General features: G+C 42.1%; 1 protein-coding gene across 2 annotated transcripts in view; it reads right to left on the bottom strand.

Moving 5' to 3' along the window:
* ME3 (malic enzyme 3) overlaps positions 1-26,887 on the bottom strand; it is a 426,853-nt gene that overhangs the window by 168,975 nt on the left and 230,991 nt on the right. For both annotated transcript variants that reach the window (XM_078658437.1, XM_078658438.1), the window contains exon 5: positions 16,455-16,530. In XM_078658437.1, coding sequence (XP_078514563.1) covers positions 16,455-16,530 — 76 coding nt within the window. The remainder of the gene's footprint in view (positions 1-16,454; positions 16,531-26,887) is intronic.

Here is a 26,887-nt window from a genome sequence, read left to right as displayed (position 1 = left end):
TCACGAGTTAGAACTTTATCGGGATTGTACTTGATTGAGTGTGATGTCACAAACATTTGTGCGGATCTAGATTGTGTTAAGGAATACAATAGGTTAAGAAGAGAGTATGCGCCACATTTGCCTCAGTATCCTTTGTTTGAGAAACGTGTGGTAGGCCGGAAACGAAGAAATGTGACCAATACTGGGGAGGTTGTAGCAAAAAGACGAAAAGTCGATGAACCTGAAATTATAAGCAGAAACAAAAAGGATTCTGTTGAAGATGTTGTTGGTTTTCAATTTGAAAACAGTTCTGGTGTCAACTGCTATGCTAATGTAGTGGTTAATGTTTTGTTTTCTCTAGAAAATGTAAAAGAAGAGATTGTGGTCAATTCTGATCAAAGATTTTGCAGTTTGTTAAATTCTGTGTTAGAGAAATGTAGCACTGATAGAACAAACATAGAAAGTGTGTCTGAAATTCGAAATCTGTTAGACAGATGTTCAGGCCAAACACAATTCTCTCAAAATAGTCAGCAAGATTGTCAGGAGTTTTTAATGTATATGCTTGATGTATTGCATGATGAAGGTGTAGATGTAGATCACCTGTTTGGGCTTTCTTATCAATGGCAGCTTGACTGCGAGAACTGTAGGGTATCAAGTACTACTAGTGTAGACTCAGAAAGATTTATATATTTAACTTTGCCAGACAGTAAATCAGTCTCTTTTAATAAGCTAGTAAAAGCAGCTGATCACAACATGGAGTGTAGCCAATGTAAATCTGAAATGATGTCCACATTATTTATACGAACATATGGCCAGTATGTCATTTTAATGTTCCAACGATGTAGGCCTGATGGAACAAAATTGACAACTTTAATTAAAAAATGTGTGGCTTCACAGTTGTCAATATCAGGAAGGACTTTTGTAACTGTAGCAATTATATATCATGATGGTCCTTCAATAACATCAGGACATTATACAGCTTATTTAAAGTGTAGAAATGGCTGGTCATTCTGCAATGATTCTGTTTTATTTTTCAAAAAAAAATTGCCGTATGACCTTAAAAACTCTTACCTGGTGTTTTTAAAACCAAAATTTTAGGGAAAGAATCTCGGGATGTGCTCTGAGGAATTTCAAGAAGTTCTAATGGCTCGTACACGATTTGGCCTTGAGGATAAGTGTAGTACAGAGACATAACTTCTTACCATAACACTGGACGTCATGGAGAAATACGTGCACTTTGAATGAGTTCAGAAAAACTGTTTCTTTTTATAAGCTAATTGAAGCAGCCAATCAAAACATGGAGTAGAGGGAATGTAAGTCTGCAATGCTGTCTACTGTTTTACATTGCTTTGTCATTAAAAGTGATGTAGAGAATTAAATAATTGTACTAGTCATAAAGGTATTGTAAGTCTGCTTCATAGTAAGCAGTATCAGTGTGATAGGAAATGTAGAACATGATTGAGCAAGAAGGGGAAGATATTACTAGTCCAGGATTGTGAAAATGATCTTCAACATTTTAATTGTGAAAGTTGCGGAAATACAACATGACGGGATTGGCTTAAAAGAATTCTAAGAGTTATAAATGGCTCAGACACGATTTGGCCTTGTGGAAACGTGTGGTAGAGAGCGAGAAGTCATTTATTGTATGTAACATGTTTTTGAAAACGATGGAGGTTTTCTTTCAGAAAGTGGCGGGTTGAAAGTAATAACAGCACAACAGAGTGTAAGCTGTTCATAGGACATCCTTGGCTGTCATGGAAAGTAAGTTAACTTTAAGGAGTTCTGAATTCTGATTTGTTATGTTGTATGGGTTTTTTAAACACAATCATTTTGATTGTGTTTTTTTTCCCCGCTGTTATATGATGAATACCTTCAAGTCACTGTTTTAGTGAAATTTGATACATTCTGAGAACAGCAAAAATAAACCATTTAACATGTATAATTAATTCTGTTCTGTTTGCATTTATGATGTACATGTAGAACTGTGTAGGAGGCATGGAGAAGGTGAGGCTTCTGTAAGTGTCAAAGTTGTTGCATACAGTGCTCATATTCTACGTAGTCTTTTATATTTCATTACTTTCACTGTTTCTGACTGATCTAAAAAATTTTTTTTTAAAAAGAACAGTAAGTATAAGGAAAGGAAACAGACAGTTATGTTAAAAGAAACACAGCTATAGGGAATAAACTAGGGATACTGTTACCCGCAATCCTCTGCTGATGATGTCACTGAGCATGTCATGAATGATGTAATATGTGACATCATCAGCAGTGGATTACGGGTAATAGTATCTCTAGTTTACTCCCCTATAGCTGTCTTTCTTTTAACATAACTGTCTGTTTCCTTCCCTTATACTTACTGTTCTTTTTAAAAAAAAAATAATTTTGGTTCGCTTCCGGTTCGCGTACCGGGGAGCGAACTGGGAAGCGAACTAAGAGAAATAGAGGTTGGCACAGTTCCAAATATTGTACCAATTTTTTAATAACGGGGAGGTAGTTCTGAAAAGAACTTTTTTTTTAATTGTTTTTGTTGTTTTATATTTTTTTTATTATTTTTCTGAACATTTTTTTACTTTTTTTGAATTTTTCTGAACAGTTTTATATTTTTTTTGGTTTTTTTCGGAGGGGGCAACGAAAACGATTCATTGTAAAGGGCTCAACAGGAGCAACAAAACAAAAAAAAAGAATTTATTGTTTGGGGCGTTTCGGACAAACATGAGCATGATTGTCAATAGCTCTGTTGATCAGAGTGATGCTACTTTCTCCGTAGCAAATGAATCCACTGCAATGTACGCAGACTTGTTTTACTTCACGAAATCTCGTTTGTATATTTGGCACCATCTCCCTGCCCTCTGGTCCCGTTACTTCCGGTACAACAGATCTTCTGGCCATAATAGGGAGATTATCTAGGTCGTCCTGTTCCTCTTCTTCCTCTTCTTGCTGAATTATAACTTTAGCAGGTGGTCCACTCTTCCTTGGATGTGGTGGAGGTGGTGGGGAAGCACCAGCTGAAGCTACGAAAGAAGCCATTGCTCACTGGTAACAAAGGGTCTTTCTCTCACAATGATGAAAGTCAGAGTGAGGAAAGAAGGAGGGATTTTCATCATTTGGGAAAAACAATAGTTCTCAACCAATGAAAAGTGTTCATTTTAGATTATATGACCTAGTCTTACATCATTAGGAAACCAAAAGTGAAATGAACCAATGAAAAGTGTTATTACCAAGCCACATGACCTGCTGTGTTTACGTTACGCGCTTTGCAGGGCCTCCCGGTTTGCTTCCAGAAACCTGTGCTTTGCGACTCGGTAAGCGTACCAGTTCGCTAACGTAGCACGTCATATGACGTATCACGCGACAACGCGAAACGTCATGCGGACGGGAGGCGTCACGATGTTGTTTTCTAACGCGGCAGTTGCGGTAAAGAAACGTTTACCGGTTCGCGGTCTATTTCGCGGCATCAAGGTCAGCTAACGGGAAGCTTCCCGACTCGCGAAGCGGGAACGAAGAAAAAAAAATATTTAAAAAAAAAGTTATTAATAAACATATAAAATATATTTTTGGATTTAAAGAAGAATACATTTTACAGCTACAGATATTAGCTGTTAAAAAACCAATGAAATTCACTGAAAAAACCATAGGTTATAGACCATATATAGTTAGGAATTAGCATTTACAAAACCTTGAAAATTCACTGAAAAAACCATAGGTTATAGACCATATATAGTTAGGAATTAGCATTTAGAAAACCTTATTTTACTCACACAAAACCATTGAAATTCCATATATAGTTAGTTGCACTAACTATATATCGCGCACAAGCAATCCACTGCTGATGATGTCACATATTACATCATTCATGACATGGTCAGTGCTGATGACATCTCAAATGACATCACTGATGACATCACTGAAAACAACATCCAGTAATTTTATGTTTCTGTAAAGTTTAAATATGTCTTACATATTGAAGAATGAGTGGATGTATAAGTGTCTGGATGAAGGATTTAGTAGGTGCATGACTGACTGTATGAGTGAGTGATTAAATATGTCTCACTGAGTTCATAGGTTAGTGACTAAACTGTCTTAATTTGTGCATCATTATGTCTGTTGTTCTGTAAACTGCTGCATGTGTTGATCAGTAGCTATATGAGTAACTATATGGGTTATTGATTGATTGCCCAAGTATTTGTATGGGAGACAGTGTGTGTGTGGCTGGCTGGGAGGTGTGTGACTCTGTGCAGATCAATGTGTACTTGTATCAATGATTGTATAAGAGAGTAAGTATGTGTTAGTATATGTTTGAAAATGTAAGGTGCTCTATGTTTAACTGTATAGATTAGAAAATGGAAGTGTGATTGATTCTTTACAGGACTGACTAGGTGTGTGAGTAACTCCATGGATGAGTGGCAGAGTGTGAGTGTCTGTATAGGTGTATGAGTGCATATGATAGTGTTGTAAAGATGAGTGATTGTATGGGTGAATGAGTGAATGTGTGTGTAGACGTAGGAATCAGTGAGTGTGTATGTAGTAACTAGTATTGGTGTGTCAAAGGTTTCAAAAATTATACTCTGTATTTAACACTGGGTGTAACAGAGGTTATATTAAAGTGTGAGGAGATGCATTGTATTGTCACATGAATGATATCATCAGTGATGTGATCATTGATGTCAAATGAGATGTCATCAGTGATGTCATCAGTGATGTCATTTGAGATGTCATCAGTGATGTCACTGACCATGTCATGAATGATGTAATATGTGACATCATCAGCAGTGGATTGCTTGTGCGCGATATATAGTTAGTGCAACTAACTATATATGGAATTTCAATGGTTTTGTGTGAGTAAAATAAGGTTTTCTAAATGCTAATTCCTAACTATATATGGTCTATAACCTATGGTTTTTTCAGTGAATTTTCAAGGTTTTGTAAATGCTAATTCCTAACTATATATGGTCTATAACCTATGGTTTTTTCAGTGAATTATCTCCTGAAAATTGCTGTGCACAAACAAATCTCTGCAGCTGGGGCCGTAACCCTGTAAGACATATTAAAATGCAACCTCTAAGTGACCAATTAGTAAGCCAGACTAGATTTACTTTGACATTTGTCCTTGTTGACAATTTCTTAGCAGCAGAGATTTAAAAACAAAATTTATAAGTTGACTGTCAGCCCCCCCTTTTCACGAATACGCTCTGTGTGACTCCACTTATTTTGCTGCCACACCTTGCCCCCCAATTTATGGGTAACCGGATTAAATTTGTTTCCATTTCCAACATGCAAGATTTTCCAAAATAAAAGTACAATAGGTGTAGCCTGGCATCAACTTGCAGGAGCCCGTAACACGATGTTTTTGATTTTGGTACATTTGTGAGACCGATCTCGCCGAATAAGCGCGCTGCTTATTGCTTCAAATGGACATTTGTTTTACATTTTGATAAACTGAACCCTGGCTTCTGATAGAGACCAAGATTAAAATAATAGCTTGCGCGCTTATTCAGCATGCATACCTTGGCCAACATCCAGGAAAGTTGACTTGAGTGCAAGAGGCCATCTAGAGACAGCACAGCAACAGGGCTAACATGTAAGACCAGGAAACATGCTGCTCCTCAAACAAACTCAACAGGCAGTCAGAGGTTTGATATCCTGGAACATGTTCCCACCCTTCCTCAGAAACATTTATAATTCATATACCTCCCAAAACATCGGGAAAAAAGTCATTAGGCCACTGAGCAGCTGTGCGGCAGAGCAAGAGTGCAAGCAGCAGCTGCTGGCCATGGATACTGTTGCTAGGATGCAGGCAAAGTGGCTTTCTGTACTGTATAAACCTCACCTGCATGAAGTTATGCTACAGACAGGGCCAGTGCAGTTTAATACAAGGGCCACTGAAAATTCTGCATTTAGATCATTTGTGTACTTGATGCATAACCTGTAGGTCTCAGCAAAGCAATTGTTTGTTCTTGGCAGAAATCTCCTGACTTTTACAAAAATTACCTGGCCACCTTTCATTTTTCAGTCTTAGTAGCTTCCTGTAAACAACTGACAGATGTCCCATCAGCCAACCTTTTGGCTCCACTGCCCCAGAAGAAGGGTGAATTGCTAGGATTCTGATGGCAGAGTTACAGCTGGCTCTGCTATCATAAACACTCTGACTCTGGTCATTGCAAGCACCTCCCTGTGTAATGTGGCCAGCCGAAGCCATGTCAGCCATTTTCTTTTATTTATTTATTTATTTTGAAAGTTTTATATAGCGCGGACAAGATCCTTGCAGATATCAGAGCGCTTTACAAAGAGGAGTACATGGGGGAGCATGGTTAACAGATAAATCAATAGGTCAATTAATACAAATAGGTGGCAACTAAGCCCAACATGACATGAGTACAAAATGGTACAAATAGGTGGCTACAAAGCCAAACATGTGAGTAATAAGACAGTTCATACAAATAATCAAAAGGGTCAAACATGTAGTATAGATCGGTGCAGAGTACTAACCGTGGTCAGGATAATAGTTCAGGTGTATTTAGCCATGAGGATAGCTTTTACTTCATTTTTAAAGAGTGTGGTGGAGGAGATAAGCCTGGTTTCGGGCGGGAGAGAGTTCCAGATCCTAGGCGCCATTCCCGAGAAGGAGCGCTTATATGTTTTTTCCTTCCGGAATCTTCGAGGTTTCAACAGAAGATTGTTTGTGCCTCTGGTGTTTCTAGCTCCTCCAGAGATAGTCAGTTTCTGAGCGAGGTATCCGGGTGAGTTTAGATGTACCGCCTTGTGTGTCATGCAGGCGATTTTCAGATGTATTCTGGCTTCAAATGGCAGCCAGTTCAGGGATTTCAGGTCAGGGGTAATATGGGAGTGTTTTTTTGACCCAGTGATGAGTCTCGCTGCAGCGTTTAGAGAAGCTCTTAGGGGTGCGGTTGTAGTTAGGGGGAGTCCACAGAGGGCGATGCTGCCGTATTCAATTCGAGGGATGACTAGTGCTTGTACTGCCGTTTGGAAGTCTTTGGCTGGGAGGTAGGGTTTAAGTTTCCTCAGAGTGCTGATCTGGAAGTTTGCTCCCTTTGTTGCCTTGCTGATATGTTGCTGCATGTTCAAATTGGTGTCGAGTGTTATGCCTAGGGATTTTGCTGAGTCCACGATGGTGGGTTGGACATTGAGTGCGGTTAGGTCTTTAACCCAAATTTGAGTGGTGGAGACCTTCGCTGGAGGTGAGATCAGAAGGAACTCTGTTTTCAGGGCATTGAGTTTGAGATGATTATCTGCCAGCCAGGATTGGGTGCATCTGATCGTTGAGTTCAGGAGCAAGATGTCTTTGGGGGACTGTAATTTGAGATAAAGTTGGGTATCATCTGCGTACATGTGAAAGTGTACATTGGATGCTTGTAGCAAGGTGGTGAGCGGTTCCATGACTAGGTTGAACAGAGTTGGGGATAGAGAGGATCCTTGGGGGACACCTAGCGTTACGGGTATTGGCGAAGACATCAGGTTGTTACTCTTGAATTTCTGCGACCTGTTGTGAAGAAAGGAGGTGAACCACTTGAGAACAGTTCCAGATAAGCCCATTCTTGTGTTTAGGAGCTCAAGTAGATTCTCATGTTTAACGGTATCAAATGCTGAGGAGAGATCAAGAAGGATGAGGAGGCAGGTGTCGTTTTGGTCTAGCATTTGAAGTGCGTCGTCAATTATGTGAGTCAGACGTTTCTGTACTGTGCCCTGCTCGGAAGCCTGACTGGTGCGGGTTGAGGAGATCAAATTGCTCAATGTGTTTAGACAATTGTAGTTGTGCGCATTTTTCCAGCAGTTTGGCGAGAGTGGGAATATTGGTAATGGGACGGTAATTGTTGAGATCAGAGGGGTCGGCTGTAGGTTTCTTTAGGAGGGGTGTGACCTGACCAACTTTTAGGGAGTCAGGTATGCTTCCTTGTTGGAGAGAGCTGTTGATAATTTTAGTCCAGAGAGGGATAAGAAAGGGGGTAAAGTCTTTTACTGCTGCAGCAGGAAGGGGGTCCGTGAGGTGATTGGATGGTTTCAGGGTGCTGAGCAGTTTGCCAATTTCTTCTTCTGAGTATGTGCCAAAGGTTGACCATGTGGCATTGTTTTTTGGTTCAGTGGCTGCTAGGCACTGGGGTTTGGAGTAGAGGCTTGCGTCAATGAGGAGATCGCTCTTTATGTTGTCAGTTTTTTGGGTAAAGAAGGCAGCGAAGTCTTCACAGGATAGTGCCTCACGCGCAGTGATGAGTGGTTGGGGTTGATCCTTGGATTGTGATCTGATTAGCTCAAACAGTTTTCTCGGACGGTTTTTTGCTTGGTCGAGCTGGAGGCTGAAGAAGTCTGATTTTGAGCGTTTTATTTTCCTGAAGTAGGCGTTTCTCTTTTTCTTCAGATTTTTTAGGTGCATTGCCGAGGGAGCTGATCTCCAGGTACGCTCTGCCAATCGCATGTCTCGTCTATCTTCATTGAGTCTCCCGTCGTACCATGGATTAGAGATTTTAGTAGAGGCTCTTTTTAGCTGCATAGGAGCAGCCTCTTTAATTATAGAGGTCATAGCATTGAGATAGTGGTCAGTCAGTGTTTGAACTTCCGTATCGCCTGTCGGTGGCAGTAAGAGATTGCACCTGTTAGGGGGTAGAGAGCCTGGGTTGAGTTTTTTCAGGTCTCTTTTCCAGACTTTGGGTTTGGATACTTGTGCCGGGTTAATTTTAACCGTTTCATTGATAAAGAATGTGACAGTATGATGATCTGACCAGTCACAGGGTTGGATAGAGTCGAGTTGGATAGATTCCTCTTTGGAGATGATCAGGTCGAGGATAGAACCTTTCTCGTGGGTCGGGCTGTTGCATATTTGGGTTAGGTTGAGGGCATCGAGGAAGTTTTTAAGACTATTTACCACCGCGTCCTTGCAATCATTCCAGTGGAGGTTGAAGTCACCAAGGTAAATTTGGGTGAGCTGCCGTCCGGAATTGGTTGTGATCATATCCATAATTTGTTGGGAAAAAGTGAAGTTGTCCCTGGGTGGGTGGTAGATGCTGTGAAGAGAGCATATCGGTTTGCCCTCACTGATAATGTCAAGGCAGATGTATTCCCAGGTTGTTGGGGATGGTAGGGCGGTAGAATTGACTTTCTGCACAGAGAGATTATTCCTGTAGATGCATGCGATTCCACCACCTAATTTGCCTACTCTGTCTAGCCTGATAATGTGGTAGTTGGGAGGAACCAGAATGTCCATTATAGGTGTCGAAGATTCAGTTAGCCAAATTTCGGTCAAGATGAGTATGTCAAGGTCCGTTGATAAGATGAGATCAGCAATAGCGGCAGAGTGTTTCGAGGCCGATCTACAGTTGAGGAGAGTGCATTTGAGACGAGGTGTGTTGAGAGTGGTGGACGGTTCTAGAGAGAGAGGGACTTTTCTAAGGTTATTGGGGATGGAGAATCTGCTGTTTAGTGTGGGGGGTCTAAGGGGATTTGAGTGTATCGCGGGAATGTTGAGGTGTGGGGTCATTGTGTTATTTTGGGGGGCTGGGTCATAGGAGCGGAGAAGGGTGAGTGTGTCGCGGTCAGAAGTAGAGTTGAGGGTGCGACGAGGGCGATTGTTGCGATTGCTAGCTGGGAGTGAGGTCAGGTTGGGGGAGAGTTGAGTGAGAGAGTTAGTCGGAGGGGTGGGGGACCCGTTGGGCGAGGAGGTGTAGTTGTGTGAGGGGTTGTAGGGACGACAAGGGGGACGAGGGGACCCATTGGGCGGGGAGGTGTAGTTGTGTGAGGGGTTGTAGGGACGACGAGGGGGACGAGGGCAATTGCTGCGCCTATGGACAGCAATTGACGCCCTGTTTGGGGCGTGTTGAGTGAGGGAGTCAGCTGGAGGGGTAGGGGACAAGTTGAGAGGGGAGGTGGGTGCAGGGTGTATGAGGTGGGTGGCGAGTAGTTCCTTGATGTGGTGTATGTCTTCTTTGATCTGAGTAAGGGTGGCCATGATGATGTCCATCGTGGGGTAGGTGGTGGAGGTGGGGGCGGCAGTCAGAGGTGAATGGCTGACTAGGGAATTCGTGTGCAGGTGGATGCGTGGGCTGGTGTTCGAGGAGGTATGCGTTGTGTTGGTGTACGGGGAGGTGCTAGGGGGGAGAGATGTTTTGGGCGGGAGGGGTGTGGATGAGGTAGGGAGGAGGTTGGCGGTATGAGTGAGGGCATTGGTGGTAGGCGGGGGGGTCGGGGTGTAGGCTGGGAGACTGGTAATCGTGGTGGGGGAGCAGGAAGGGTAATGGGGGCTGAGAGTAGGAGGGGGAATGGGATAGGGGATGGTCCTGTTGTGGGGAGGGGGAGTTGAATTAAGAGAGGAGGTGTGTTCTGCGTGGTTAGTTAGTGGGTAATGGGGGCTGAGAATGGGGGGGATGAAGGGGGGATTTGTCGCAGTGCGTGTTGTTCTGGTGCTGGACTATGTTAGGTGTGTTGTGTGTGAGAGCTGTGCTGTTAGGGGTGAGCGGAGTGATGATGCCCGCTGTAGGTGTGAGAGGAGTGTTGATGGTGTGTGTGGAGGTCTGGGTGTTGTTAAAAGGGGTGGGGGTGTGAGTGGTGTAAGAGGGGGAGCGATCTGTGTCTGTGTTTGAGGCGTGTGCATGGTGCTGAACTGGGCTAGAGGGGTTGTGGGTGGGAGATGGGTGATCAGGGGTGGTAGGTGTGTCCCTGATTGAGGAGTATGTGGCTGTGAGGTCATGGTTGGTGGGACTGGAGGGGATATGAGTGTTGGACCGCGAGTCTTTCCTGTCCATGTGTCTTTCCTGTCCATGTGCAATCCCATGCACGTAAAAAAGAAAACAAAATGTACCCTATGCACTGAGAGAAAACTCCTAGCATGCCAGGATAGTGCGTTTTTTGTTGTTTTCCAAACACAACCCCATGCTTAGGAGGGGGGATGGAGGTGGGGGCGTTGGCAAAAGAAAAAATACCACATTGACCACCATTGCATGGTGGACTGTTAGCTTTTGTTCATATTTGCAGAAATTCTTCCTGCAATGAAGTAGAAGGTGTTGGAAAAAAGAACATTTGACTCTGTCAGACTTTTGGTTTGGTTGACAGGCCGATGCTCCACCTTCTTGGCAGTCCGTCAATCACAAAAAGAGGCTCTAAGCGATACTGTACAATACTACTACTTACTGCCTATTAGATCTTCCAATGTTGGTCAACCTCATGGATTGGGCCATAATCGAAGTAACTCACAAGAACCCGCTAAGATAGGAAAATACATGATCTATATGGAAAATCAGTTTTTGCAAGTATGTCTTTTGGCATTGGCCTATGCTTTTGATTTGCGATAGCTACTGGAATAGAGCACTTGGGAATGCCTAATTTAGGTCATCCCAAGGAGTGCTTGATGGAGTTTCCCTTTATCCAGATGCCTGTGACTGGGACATGCCGATAGTGGGAACAAGGCCCTCTGAGAGTTCGTTCTTTCATCTTGATTTAGACTGCAGCTGATCTGCAATCCCCCCTGGGGGTACTCCGGAATGGTATGCTCCGGCAGGCAGTCTGAAAGAACAATTGAGGCAGAGCAGCAGCGATGAGTCAAGCTTGACCTGAGTCATAGGAACACTCTGTCTTCTGGAGGACTAAGCACTTTTTCATGGTCTGCCAGTTTCCTATTTGTCCCACTGCAATTAACTCTATTTCCTGGGAATTAAGAACAATGTAGCAAAACCCAAGTTTTAGCAAGATTCATATAGATTAACACAATGACTCATAAGCATGTAGGTCTGCAATAACATTTCCATGTAAATTATAGGCTAGACAAAAAATCCTTCAGAGGAACGTTTTTACAAGGGGTGTGAAAAATGGTAAATTCCAGTGGCAATGTTTTATGAAAGTGACTGAGTTCACTTCCTCACTAAAGGCTGTTTAAGAGTTTTGCTTGAATCCTAACTCGGGCACAAACTAGTGTTTGCACCTGCATACACAATGAGTGGGTATTACCGCCCCTGCATGTCCCTCGCTACACACTTTTTGTCAGGTAAAACCTGTTGAAATTTGTGTAGGAGAAACACGGCAACATTCAGAATTTTAATCCTGAAATAGATGAAACCATGCACCAGCATTGCGTTATCCCCATTTCCAGGTGCAGAATTCCGAATGATGTGGTAGTCACACACCCATGGTTTGCTACTAGGCAGCAGTATGTATCATTGTATATTTTAAATGTAATAAAACCACTGCTAATTATGATATTGAAGACATTGCTGCCCCTTAAGTGGTTTCTTCTTGGGTGACTGAGTGCTCCTGGGTAAAGCAGGAAACAGTGAATTATGATCCTCAGAGGAAGGTGAGCAGATGGGACAAGTTCCATCCTATGCTGACAAGACATCCCTCTGGGTAAGCAAAAAGAAATGTATGAAGGTGATCTTTGTGCCCTTGAAATCCTCGTCGCCAAGGTGGTGATCTACCATATCCAATCAGATAGTAGCGCAAAAAAGGCTGATGCCTCAGAAGACAAACCATTCTAGTTTAAGAGGAAATCTGCTGTTATTAGTTACCATGTTACTCTACATGCAACCCATCAAAACAATTCAACTCCGACTGCTAGGAAGACCTTGTAGGGACTTTACAGGCACTACATCTTAATCAATCAATCAGCATTTTCCTGTTTCAAATGGGACCTTAAACACCTACTGCTCAACAAATTCTTTAACACGCACCCTAAGTGAGCAATGTCCCAAAGCTCACACCCACTCTGCCGTGACCAGTTGCAGCAGTTAAATTAGAGTTTCAGCTGTCTACTATGCTTTGTACGTTTTTAGCTAAAGCGGTTCCTATGTCTGCACACTGTAACTACCGCTGCAGCCGAACGATTTTCTTTGTTTGTATTTTTGCATGTACTTTGATATAATGATCTCGCAATATATGTAAAGCACTCTGATACCTTCTGGTCTAGCTAATGCTATAAAAAAACCTCATAAATAAATAATACAAAATGATACATTTGTAAAGCGCAGCACTGTCACGCCGAGGGGTATCTGGGCACTTCTCTTAACAGCAGAGGCAGTAGTGAAACCACCTAAGCTTGCTCTGCTTCTGCATCATACAACGAGTAACAGCTAATCATAGCACTTATTGGACCTTATTCTGCAATGAAGACATGCTCCAACGGCAGCATTCATCATGGCCATGGGTAGTTGCCAATGCTCCCTTTATGCATATGAACCCCACACTGGCAATGTGGGGAAGTGAAGAACACAGAGACTAACCACAGAGATTTACAATCATTAACCCTGTAGGCCTCAGATACGACTTCACCTTCCTACTTCCTTGCCAGGCACACCACTGGAGATCGTACGGGATGCTGGTACGGTCACCATCATCCACGTCCTGAGGACTGGAACTCCCTATTCCTCACCTACTCCCTCTGCATAAGTAAAACATGTACTTTCTTTCACACCTACAAACAGCCTTAGGCAATTAGTTCATGTTAAAAAGTAACACTGTAGGGGCACATTGCGCAATTGGGGAGTCCCTAAATTCAGTTACGCACAAGTGTCATCTACCTTGGCCTTCCTCTGGCCGACGGATTGAGTTGTCTTTCAGCTGCGTATCAAAGTGCAGGATGTGAGGTTCAATCCTCCCATCCCATGCAACTCCTCTATTCCATATGGGTAGGTGTGTCCTGCACTGGCAATGCATGTAAAAGATGTTTATAGTCTGGTTGAGGTACATATGCAACAAAAGGACATATGGTATCAAACACGGATGTATGACGTTACAACGCAGGCTATTACAACGCCTGCCTTTACAACGCGGTTTTTACATCGCATACCATTACAACGCATAGTGCTTTTAGGCGCTGGATAGTGATTTATTTAATTTACTATTCCAACTCCAGTCCCCGTGGATAGTAGGGAAGGTGTTGGATAGTAAATTAAATATATTCCCTATCCTAGAGTGCCCCCCAGCGCAATGCGTTGTAAGGGTTTGCGTTGTAGTGACCGCGTTGTAATGGTAGTGCGTTGTAAAAGTTTCGTTGTAAGTGATGTTTACCCTTAAACACTCATGCACCTTTAGTGAGGGGTGCCAGATTCAAGGAGGGTTCTTTATAGATCTTTTACATCTTTCGGGCAAATATCCACGAATATTATAGTTGCCAATTACAGTTTTCTTGTACCATATATCAATGCCCAATGACTTTACTGTTACCTAAAACGATTAATATGAATAACCCGAATTGAAATCTGGTTATTCTCTACTATTACACAACTGTGGGGAACAAAAGTTGCTTCTAACTGTTGCTACATCCTAAGAGAAATTGCTTACTTTCCCCGGGATCCTACCTCCGCCAAGTTTCCGAAATCCAGAACTAAGTGGTGGAATGGCATGGTCGCACCACTTTTTTGGGATCTTTTGGGTATCTATAGAACTGAGGAAGAAGCAAGAAAGTAGGTGGAACACTGTCAGTGTGGAAACTGGCATGTTCCCTTACAGCCGCAGATCTGCAAACCTGTTTTAACAGGAAAAGCATGTAGGGCAGACCATCATCTCTCACAGAGACATGTCTACGGGTGCTGGTTCTCTGCTCATGTAAGAGTGATGAGCATGACGGAGTACTGGGTGGGAAGCACAGAAGGTGGTTAGAGTATCCCACAGAATGCTGGGAATTTTTGGTCTTCATATTGTGAGCTGGAGAGGGGAAGGATTTAACTCCTTCGCTGCGGCAGCTATTCCGCCGCAGCGCTAAGGGGGGGGAGCCGCGCAGCGCGCCCATGCTGGTGACGGAACCGCTCCGTCACCAGCCGCGGTCGCACTGTGCTCATGACGGAGCGGTTCCGTCATGGCCCCGCCCGCTCAATAGAACGCGCCGCGCAGGCGCGAAATCAGCACCGCGCAGGCGCGTCGGGCGGGCCATGACGGAACCGCTCAGTCATCAGCACAGCGCGACCGCGGCTGATGACGGAGCGGTTCCGTCATCAGCACGGAAGTAGGTAATAGAGGGTGGTGTGGATGTTTGCCAAAACTGATTTGCATATGGCCATGTCTGAACTAGGGTGGCGGAGTGAGCTAAAGAATGATGGATTAAACCCAGATCAGTTGACTGGGGGTGAGTGTTTGATTTGCTCAAGCGCTCCATCCATCATCCCCTTTGGTATCGCTTTGTTCGCCCTAAGTTAGCAGGGTGTGCCCTTGCTCACTTTGGCAGTGGATTCAAGCTAGCCTGGCTGATGATGGCTGCTTAGCCAGAAACCGGTCCCAGGATGCTTGTTTCCGGTCCAGGGAAGACACGGCTTGGCAGTTCGGGCTGGACTCTTCCCATGAGGCACAGGGTCAGACTGATTTGCATATGGCCATGTCTGAACTGGGGTGGTGGAGTGAGCTAAAGAATGATGATGGATTAAACCCAAATCAGTTGACTGGGGGTGACTGCTTGCAATGTTCAACACTCCGTCCATCATTCCCTTTGTTTTTTTTTGTTTTGGTTTTTTATGGGTGCCAAAGCATCAGGTATGTCTTTACAATGTCATAAAAGCAGATGGAGGCGGGAATGAGTGGCAAGAGGCCACGTATTTTATTATATTTGGAAGGGGAAGTAATGCCATGTTCTGTATGCTCCTCTATTACTCCTGTATGCCTGCATAGCTACTGGAAGATGATTTATTGAGGGTTGGGGCATACATAACAATTTGGTTATTAGCATAAGTAAATAGCAAGGACTTTATTCACCTTCGCATTCGGAGTGACATCACTGAAAACTCCACATTAATCATGGTTTGTCACAACAGGAGCATCAGTCTCAAACAGCTCTGATTGGATGAGGTGTATCTTTTCACTGCTCATTAGAGGGAAGTCAATTTCTGTCTCTTTCATGCAAGCAGGCATGGCATTGGCAAAGGTATTAGCTCATAATTTTACAGCAGAGACCTATCTGTTTCGCCAATACTTGCCTACTTAAGAAATAATAGGTTACCTCTCCAGCTTTAAAAACCTTTACTACGGAACCAATTGAGAGGGTATCTGATTAAGCTCCTTAACAGGACTTTGCCATTGCAATTGTGTCAAGAATGGGCTTTTTGTTGACTTGAATTACCCATCAGCTCCACCTTAAAGATCTTAAAAACAGCAAATAGAATTCTGTAAGCCTTAAAGATTTGAAACCCTAGCAGAACTGACTCCATCTGAATTCTGCAATTTCCATCTGGTGTTCTAGCACGTTGAAAGCAAAACTGTTTATTTACCATTTTTCACAAACCAATTGTTCAGTTTTAATCTTTAAAAAAAAAAATAATAATAATTGTGATTTCATTCAAAGTGCCATGGGTGCAACCACTCCCTGGCACATTGTTTTCCTTCCTAACAAGAGTTCTTGCCCTTCTCTTCTGTTTTTTCACACATAAATATTTAAAACCTAAATTTCAATTTTATTTATAAAAAGTTGGTTTGAAAAGTCTGGTTTCCTTGAAAGAGAATGGAAGAGCATGCAATTAAATAGAATTTGTATAGAAGTGCAAATGTAGCTAATGTACCTTTATGTCATCTTCTGGCCATGAATTCAGCATGGTGGCGATGTGACCCTTGTCATGGATTGTGATAAACAGCCCTCTAGAAAACAAAAAGGAGAAATCACATCAGTTCTGAAAACTAGTACATCTCGGAGTAATAAAAGGTAATTATTTAAAAATTAAGTAAATAATAAACCCAGTAGGTAGACATGCACACTTTTGGAAAGGCCACGGAATTAGATGTTTTAATTTATATTGGGGTGGGTGTTACAGAATCAGAAAAAAATGTAATTTCACAAATATCTAGAACGAAACTGATTTTGTGATGGACATTACTCCTTATGACTATGTTCTGCTGTGATAGACCCTACTACTCGTGGATGGCAGAGTGGAAGAAATGTTTGCAACCAACATAAGTGTTGATCTGCCTTTTAATTGAGCAATGCTAATAGTATAGTCTGGTATGCCCAGACGTGGGTCCTGTGTACACTGTGGCACTGGAACCAAGCTGTACTCGGTTGATGAGCCCAAAACCAGGGCAAAACCGGTCCTGGGCTGCCTGTATTCCTGTTCAGGGAGAACCTGGCTCAGTAGTTTGGGCTGGACTGCATCTATTGGAGCAGAGTCAAGATTGATTTACATATAGTTGGGTCCAAACTGAGGTGGCATGGTGTGCGAAAATAATGATGGATAAGGATGTGGCCCAAGTGATTACCAGTGGCTGAGATTAATTCAAGCATTCCATCCATCACTATTTTGTATATCAATTCCTCATGGCATCCTTATCGTTCATTTCAACATGGTTTCACCAATTCACCATGGATTTATGCTCTTCCAGAGCACATTCTTGCACTTCTTCACTATTTAAGACGCTGCTTACATACTATTGTGTGGATCCATGCTTAAGGTTTTTTCATCCCCTTTTTTATCGCTTTGTTCGCCCTAAGTGTGGCAGGGTATGCTCAGACGTGAGTCCCTTGCTCACTTGGCCACTGGATTCAAGATAGCCTGGCTGATGAGGATTATGAATCCGAAACTGGTCCCAGGATGCTTGTTTCCGGTCCATGGAAGACATGGCTTGGCAGTTCGGGCTGGACTGTTCCCATGAGGCGCAGGGTCAGACTGATTTGCATATAGCCATGTCTGAAATAGGGTGGCTGAGTGGGCTAAAGAATGGTGATGGATTAAACCTAGATCAGTTGACTGGGGGTGAGTGTTTGATTTGCTCAAACGCTCCGTCCATCATCCCCCCCCCCTTTTGTATCGCTTTTTTTTTCAGCATGATAGTCGCCACTATGTTTAAGATTTTATCCACTTTGATTTTTACCCCTTTTGTGTCTTATTTCTCCAGGAGTCTATTCTTGCCTATTGTTGGCTGAATTGATTGGATTTCACCTTGCATTTACCTAATTGCTGCCTCTGCTGGAATTCTCATCTGCTAGGAAATATCTGCAAACCACTTCTTCTACAAATTCTTAATTAAAGCTTCTCTAGATCATTGCATTCGCTTTCACTTTGCTTGTATCATTTAAGGGGCCATTCTCTAACCATGTGCTAAACACACACAGGCTGCAAAAGTGTCTACTCAAAAGATCGCTCTTACAAAGCCCAAGACTACCAGAAGAAAGGAGTGACTTTTGCGTTCAGCACTCACGATCCAAGGGAGGATGAGGCCCTAATTTATATCTCTATTTTGAAAAACAAAAACTGGGACAACCTACAAAACAACAACAAAAGTACCCATTTTCATTGAATGGTCGAGGAACAGAATGACTTCTTTAATAGAGCATATCAACATAGAAAGCACAGCCAATAATGCACAAAAGAGAATTACATGCAACACAGTATCACCTGAATTAACTAAATTGCTTTATTTATGGGCTTATAAATATTGTACACTGGAACACATGAAAACTTGACTCCCTCTGTGGTCTGTTGTCCCTCCATGAAAAACAGGACATATTCAAATTTACTGAAATTGGCCGAACAGATGTGAATAACCAGGAATGATCTGGCAAATCCAGGGCAAACCCCACCACCGTCTCGCACCATAGTCTTCTTTATAAAAGACCGCATGGGCTTTCTCTCCATCAATTCTCATTTCTACTCCAGCCAGACGGGTGGAGGACAATTTGCCTGACTGTTGGCTTTAGGGAGAGAGCCCTTGGTGAACATGTCTGCTATGTAGGTTCGGAAGAAATGGCAGTTGGGTTTCTTGGCGTGCACACACACACATACTGTCAGTATCACAGTATGTCAAACTTTAGTATATCAGTACAGTTGGTTCCGAACATGAAAATGGGTGTTCAAAGATGACGAAAAGCCACCAAATCTTCTCCAATGGGGAATACGTCCATGTACATGAAAAGAAATCTCGAGCACTCCAACACAGTCAATCTTTTCCTTTGTACTCAATCTTCTTGCATTCTTTATTCTGCTGAAGAGCTAGAGATAGCCTTCAGAGTCCATATACCCAAGGGTGTTTGAACACTGTATATAAGTTTGAGAACCCCTGTTAACCTCAGCCCTGATGAAGTCTATTGGAGTAATATCCATGGGCCGAAACACTTGTTGATAGTGTTTGGTGAAAACTACAATGATTCATTGATTGCTGACATTAATAAAGAACACAAAATGATTGAATGCAAAGGAATTGATTAAATATTGACTGGTGTCGGAGTGCTCAAGATTTTTTTTCTTCATGTCTTCTATGTAGGCACCCAGTAATGCCCCTTCCAAAAAGTCTTTTAAGCTTAGTATTCATCCTGGTTGCCACCCTCTACAGCTATAGAAAGTGCAATTTTGATTCCTACAGCATGTACAGTGGAGAGTAGAAAGTGAGTACCTCTTATTAGTTTATTCTATTTGGGTTGGCAGAATCGTATTCTTTTGAGTGACTAGGACATACATGTACATTGGGTGTGGGACCCATAGTAAAATAAATTTTGCGAAGGAGAAAACACTGTTGATTTTAAAGAACTACAACGCAAGTCAGCAGGATTCATATAAGAACAGTTTTTAGAAATGTGAAATGCTTAGCCTCCCACAGGACTACAATAGAATTTTAGAAACTCCACATCATGTTGTAAATTGGGATGGGTCTTTTTCGTAAACACATTTTATAACTCACTCTTTGGTTGTAAAGTGTTCTTAACAAAAGCTCTAGGCAGAAGCATTAGCCAATTGAGGTTACTCACTATGCTGTGAACTTTGGCCAAACAAGACTGTTGAACATTATATGCAATTTCAGCAAAAGACATCTGGACATTACTTAAGTATGTAAAGATATCCTCCTAAGTTATGTAATTGCTACTTTGTTCGTTTTAAAGGCTCAGTTGTTTTTTGGGAAGCAAGATCTTGCTTTCTCCAAAGTGGGATATGGTTATAGACTGAACCGCCCAGGTCTAAAAAGGGACCAGCCTGTGCCGCTTTAAGAATTTTGGGGGGGGTTCTTAACAAAACATATTTTGGGGCAGATATTCAGTACAGATTTAAATCTATTACACATTTTCAGCTAATTCAAGTAATTGCCAAACAACATCAAATTATATGTTAAACTTTTACAAACCGAGGCAAGGAGAAATGTATGAAAGCTTAAGCTGCCAGACACCCACCATCTAAAGACTACCAAAAGAAAGTATTAACAAGCATTGATAAAGTCATTTGTTTTTGCATATGACTCCAGCATTTCTTCTCTTTTACAACCATATTTTTTGTGGCATTCAGTGTCTAACCAGCATGTTTCTTTGTGGAAAAGACAAGGATGACTTGGCATATGTTCAGTGGACACCTGAATAATAGGCGAACAAAGAGCAATACCGGCAAAGTGGTCCTTGTGTACAGGCAAGAGGCAAAGGAAAGGGCACCAAATCACTTAATCTAGATTTCTGTCCCTTCTGGAAAGGGCCCTTGACTCAAGGGGTTTGTTCCAACGAGGACACTGCCCTATTCTAAGGAGAGGCAGAAAAAGGCAGAGGGAAAATGCTAGAGACCACAACAACAGTTGCATTGGATATCAGACTCCAACAAGAACAAATGAACAATTTGTGGTCAACTTGAGTGCATAATAGTTATCAGAAATACCATTGAAAGTCCTCAACAAAGGATTTGGTTTTAAACAGATTAAGTACAACCTCCACAGTAATAAGGAACAATTCAGTATTTTTATGATGATCAGGAAAATGTTATTCTTGGACAGTCAAAAACTGGATACAAACATCGAGGAACGCACAGGACTGAGAAACCAGCTTAATTTTCTAATTGTCTACATGTGATTCTTTGACGTAACCACATACAAGAATACTGTTATAAAGGACATTGCCAATTCAGAGAATAACGTCAAAATGTTTAGACTAATCTTACTAGGAATGAAAGGGAAGTCCAACAATAATAGAAATTGTAATACAACTTGCAAATAAGAAAGATCCACCGAAGCATAGTGTGTGAATTTTGTTGCTCCTTCTATCACATTAATCAAGTTATGAGAAACACTTGAAGAACCCAACATAAGACTACGGAAGACCATCAACCAACTGGTCTCTCAAGCAGAATCAATTGGTTGGATCATTAAGAAAGAACTGTAGTTTCTGACAGGCAAGCATCCGGTCATATCCTAATTCTACACACTGCCCCCCCCAAAAAACCAAAGGCAGCAGACCTCCAAAAGAATGCTCCACTGGGTCCAGGATTTGTTCTTTTCTGGAGCCACGCCCACAATTCATTGATTACTTCCTATGACCTGAACTATTTAGGATGGTGTCCTTCCTAAACGACACAAAAGACATATCTAACCCTATACAACAAACCATCTTCAACCACTTCTCTTAAATTCTCCCGATTCCTCATGTGGAATGACTCCACACCAGTATATAACATGAAGCCATTCTCACGGGGGGTGGAAGACATTTTTCGAACACAGGAAAGGACACACACGATTCCTATCAGCTTCAACATGAATCTAATACAAATAGTGCTTACATTTTGAAAACGCAATCTATAATCAGATAATCAGATAAGCAAGACCACCAAGGCTTGTTCTGTAGCTCCAAGTCTGGCCAATTAGTATGTATATTGGTTTGAAGGCCACTGGAATTACACCTCTGAAAGCCCTTTTAGAAACAGCATCAAGATATGATGGTGGTACATCGAGGATATTTTTGTGATATGGCAAGAATACAGAACAGAAGCCCAAATATTTAAAGAATGGTTAAATAGATGTGACCTCTGTTGAAATTTAGCAACCATATTGACTGACACTCCTTACCATTTTTTGACGTATGCATCAAAGCAGAAAATGGCGACTTGAGAACTGAGGTGTTCCAAAACAGATGAGAATATACTATTGTACTACATCAGTCGACATCCAGAAGCCCTACACAATGATCTTCTATTCGGGTAGTGTTTAAGGATAAGAAGAAACTATACAAACCCTAACTAATTCTGATGAAAAAGCAGATAGTGACAGGTAAGCTGTTCACATGGGAGGAGCCAAAATAAATTGTGAACCTGATAAAAAAGGGACGAAAAACAACAATAGAGATTATCTCATGGAAACATATCACAAAGCCCCAATGGACTGCTTTACTTGTGTCAGCAGGTTTTAACCAGTTTCAAACCAAATGAAAAATGTCATAGACACGGAGAGCCCCTCAACACATAGCAGAAGCTATAGAAAATGCTCAGTTTGCCTCAAATGGCAGTAAAAGCTTAAGAGATACCCTGGCACAAGCCACACATAAAGACAATCCTCTTAACAAATAAGAGGGATGATGGGATTCATCACACCACTGCCCTTAGTCCCCTCCACCAACCCTCTAATCGCTGAGGCACAACACCAGCTATGTCCTGACTGTAATATTTGTTGGATGACAAAGAGCACCAAAGAACTCGATATTGGATTTAGGTCTAAAATCCTCATTGGAATGACATACAAACTGCAATAGTGATTACTTCATCTACTAGATCACCTTTCTGTTCAATCAAAATGATAAATAGAAAAATAAAGGTTTGGATGAAACAGTAGTAACATCCAATGTAAGCGCAGTACCAGAAAAATGGCAGCAAATTACATCAAACTGGGCCACATTGAAGATGATGCACAGTGGACTGTGACTGAGAACATGCACCAGTGCACAGTAGCGGACAGGATTCTGTTTCAAAAAGAAAAGCAGAGAACATACAATGAAATCCTGTGGCATCAAATATATAATAACCAGCTCTTGGCCATATTATGGTGAGATCATGAGAGATCCCAATGGACAGACTGTCTGATGCCCACTATCTTGCAGGACATGAAGCACACTCTAAACATAAAATATTGACCAAACACATAAAAGGTGCTTGCAATATAAACAATTAAGCAAGCCATGAGATAAAGTATACAATTAACAACAGTAAAATTTCCAAATCACATATACAACAAGCAATTTAATGAAGAATATACCTTGTTCAATATGGCGTCCAACGGGGGCCAAATTTTACGCATGTGAGCCTCTCCACGTATTAATTAGAGGTAGCACAAATAATATACATAGAAATGTGGGTGTAAACATGGATTAACACTGGCAAAAGTTCCAAGAGGTTTTTCAGTTAATGTTAGACATATACTTAACATTGTACCTAGGAATATTTGCTGAGCAAAGATGCAGTCCAGTGCACCCGAGGATTGACACGTGCAATGAGTATCTGCCAAACAACAACCCACACATCATATACATATATTTTACTCATTTAAATACAACGATAGACACATATTGTGATTATGAAGTTAGAAAACGGACGCCATGCAGTATTGTTACAATAGGAATATTAGCGTTCAAGTGATTATTTTGTGCTGCAGGAAGTAATGGTGGACAAAAGTCCTACCATGTAAATAAAAAATGGCCACCATGAATGTAACATAGGCCTAGTGGAAGGCGTTTTGCCAAAATGAGTCAGCTGTGATATTTATACTTATGCACCCTTACATGTTTTGTGTCTTTACAAGATTTGGAATAAATACATTTGAGTTTTTTTGCACAATTAATTGGTATGTTTCACCCCTTTGTTACCTGGGCCGCCGTAACCACTGGACAAGGAAGCTGCAGCGTGGAGCGCGATATATATATATATAAATATATATTATATATATATATATATATATATATATATTCACTGAAAAAACCATAGGTTATAGACCATATATAGTTAGGAATTAGCATTTACAAAACCTTGAAAATTCACTGAAAAAACCATAGGTTATAGACCATATATAGTTAGGAATTAGCATTTAAAAAACCTTATTTTACTCGCACAAAACCATTGAAATTCCATATATAGTTAGTTGCACTAACTATATATCGCGCACCCGCAATCCACTGCTGATCATGTCACATATTACATCATTCATGACATGGTCAGTGACATCACTGATGACATCACTGATGACATCTCAAATGACATCACTGATGACATCACTGATGACAACATCCAGTGACTGTATGTTTCTGTAAAGTTAAAATATGTCTTACATATTGAAGAATGAGTGGATGTATAAGTGTCTGGATGAAGGATTTAGTAGGTGCGTGACTGACTGTATGAGTGAGTGATTAAATGGGTCTCACTGAATGCATGGGTTAGTGACTAAACTGTCTTAATTTGTGCATCATTATGTCTGTTGTGATGTAAACTGCTGCATGTGTTGATCATTAGCTATACGAGAGGCTATATGTGTTATTAATTGGTTGCCCAAGTATTTCTATGGGAGATTGAGTTTGTGTGGGGGTGGCTGGAAGGTGTGTGACTCTGTGCATAGATGTGTGAGCAGTTTATTCACTAGGTGTATGAGTTCAAGAGTGCATGTGGAAACAGCTACATGGGCAGTTGACTGTGTGCATGAGTGTATTGATGAGTGAATGGATATCTCAATGCTACATGTCATAGTAAGTACATATGTAAAACACAGTACATGTGAGAGTTGGCATATATAAATAACTGTGCATGAGAGCCACTGAATGAGTGAGTGGTTGTATCGATCATTGTGAACTTGTATCAGGGATTGTATAAGAGAGTAAATATGTGTTAGTATATGTTTCAATAAGTAAGGTGTGTATAACTGTATAGTTGAAGAAATGGAGGTGAGATTGTTTCTTTGCATGACTGACTGGGTGTGTGAGTAACTCCATGGATGAGTGGCAGTGTGTGAGTGTCTGTATACACTGAGTGTATCTAAGGTTATATTAGAGTCTGAAGAGGTTTATCGTATTAGCACAAGAATGATGTCAAATGAGACGTCATCAGTGATGTCATCAGTGATGTCATCAGTGATGTCATCAGTGATGTCACTGACCATGTCATGAATGATGTAATATGTGACATGATCAGCAGTGGATTGCGGGTGCGCGATATATAGTTAGTGCAACTAACTATATATGGAATTTCAATGGTTTTGTGTGAGTAAAATAAGGTTTTTTAAATGCTAATTCCTAACTATATATGGTCTATAACCTATGGTTTTTTCAGTGAATTTTCAAGGTTTTGTAAATGCTAATTCCTAACTATATATGGTCTATAACCTATGGTTTTTTCAGTGAATTTCAATGGTTTTTTAATAGCAAATATCATAAGCTGTCGAATGTCAAGTACGTGGTAAGTAAAAACATTTTCGTGTTTATGCACACTGATCTGCTTTGAATGCTGCCCCCACCCCTCATTTCTATTAGGAGTACTCTCTCTTTGCAGATAGTGAAGGGTAGTTAACGCAGGCCTTTGCCCCCGTTGTAATCCGTCGTGCCTGCTTCTCTCTCCATTTGATTGATTGTTCTCTTTGGTTCATTCTCTATTTACAAACAAGCACAGAGTCGCAATACTCTGTTTAGTCTTTGCAGATAGCGAAAAATCGTGTAAAAAAACAAAAGGAATCGAGCAAAATCAGTAGGCCACTAATGGGATCTCTTTTTGACCTCCCTAAAATAGAAACATTAGGAACAACCTGTTGATAATACCAATGTGTATGTACATAAGCGGCGTTCATTTGTGTTCACAGTACCCCTTGTTGATTGTTTGAATCGAGCATTGAATTGTTCGAAGTTGGTTCTCTTAAGAATCTTCTCTGCCTACAAACGAGGAAGAATAGGAATATTCTCTCTCCCTTTGCAGATAGTGAAGGGTAGGTAACGCAAACCTTTAACACGTCGTGCCTATTTCGTTCCTCATTGATTGATTGTTTCCCCAAACATTGACTGTTTGGGAATTGGTTCTTTTTGGAGGTATTCCCTGTTTGCAAATATACGTAGGAAAATCTTTGCAAATAGTGAAAGGGTACGTAATGCGGACCTTTCTCCCCCGTTGTAATCTGTCATGCCTATCTACTCCCCACTGATTGATGCACCTGTTTCACCCGGACCATTTACTAGAGATACGTCATCTGGCCCGACCAGAGAGCACCCCTAATGAAAAGGACATATGCAATAATAACGAAGTGATCACTGTATCCTGTTAACAGAAACTTTAGCATGAAACAACCTGGAAAGAAAAGAATAGGAAAACGAAAATCAGTAGGCCACTGATGAACATGAACTTTTATTAAACAACGAACAAAGAAACGATAACAACGTAATGATAAAACCTATTAATGTCCTAGAAACAAGAAAATGTTAGAAATATGCCAGTGGTGAGAGACCGGAAAAACAGTAAGAGAAACCAAATCACCCCTCGCTGTCCCACCGCCTGCCACGCCAAAAAAATCGATAGACTAGGGAAAATGCAAGTCAGTAGAACATCCGCCCCCACTCTGGAAACTTCCAAGGTGGGGCAGGGTTGCGGCTACGCCCAGCCGGGAGCAGCCCATATAAGGCGGGTCCTGCTGCCACGCCTCGGCCAGGAGATCCTAACGTAGGGTGTAGCCGGAGGAGAGGCCGAGGCCAGCGGGACCCGGCCAGGGGATTGCCTTTACAACGCTGAAGAGTTGCAGGGGGGGGGAATGTCTCCTCGACCCTCCCCTCTCTCTCCCAGTCCGGCCGCGGTGGCCCTTGAGAGTTTCAGGTAGTCCCGCCACATGCTCTTCCGGTCCGGCCACCAACGGTCGGGGGGCCGAGGCCGACGGGATCCGGCTGCAGCCGATAAACCAAGGAACCCGTTCATGAGGCCAGAGCCAGGGGCGTCCGGCCGACATCCACCGGAAGCCCGGCCCAAAGACGGACGGGACATTTTTTCTTTTCTCCTTCGCAATAGCAGCGGCAACACGCCAGGCATCACTTCTTTCTTCAAAAATGGCTTTGACAACACTGGGGGGGATGTCTTGCACATGCCTCCGACCCCCCCCCCCCGTCCTCATCGCCACCGGCCATAACAAATGTCAAGCGGGGCGCCGTGGGGTGCACTGGGAGGGAGAGACGGTGCGAACAGGCCTCTCCCGCCTCCTCAGGTGAAGGCTTCCCAGCTGCACCCTCAGCGCTCCAGGCGCCCCGAAAAGGGTTCGT

This window comes from Lissotriton helveticus, chromosome 8, assembly GCF_964261635.1.
Source record: "Lissotriton helveticus chromosome 8, aLisHel1.1, whole genome shotgun sequence".
Taxonomy (NCBI): domain Eukaryota; kingdom Metazoa; phylum Chordata; class Amphibia; order Caudata; family Salamandridae; genus Lissotriton; species Lissotriton helveticus.
This window is presented reverse-complemented; position numbering and strand designations above follow the sequence as displayed.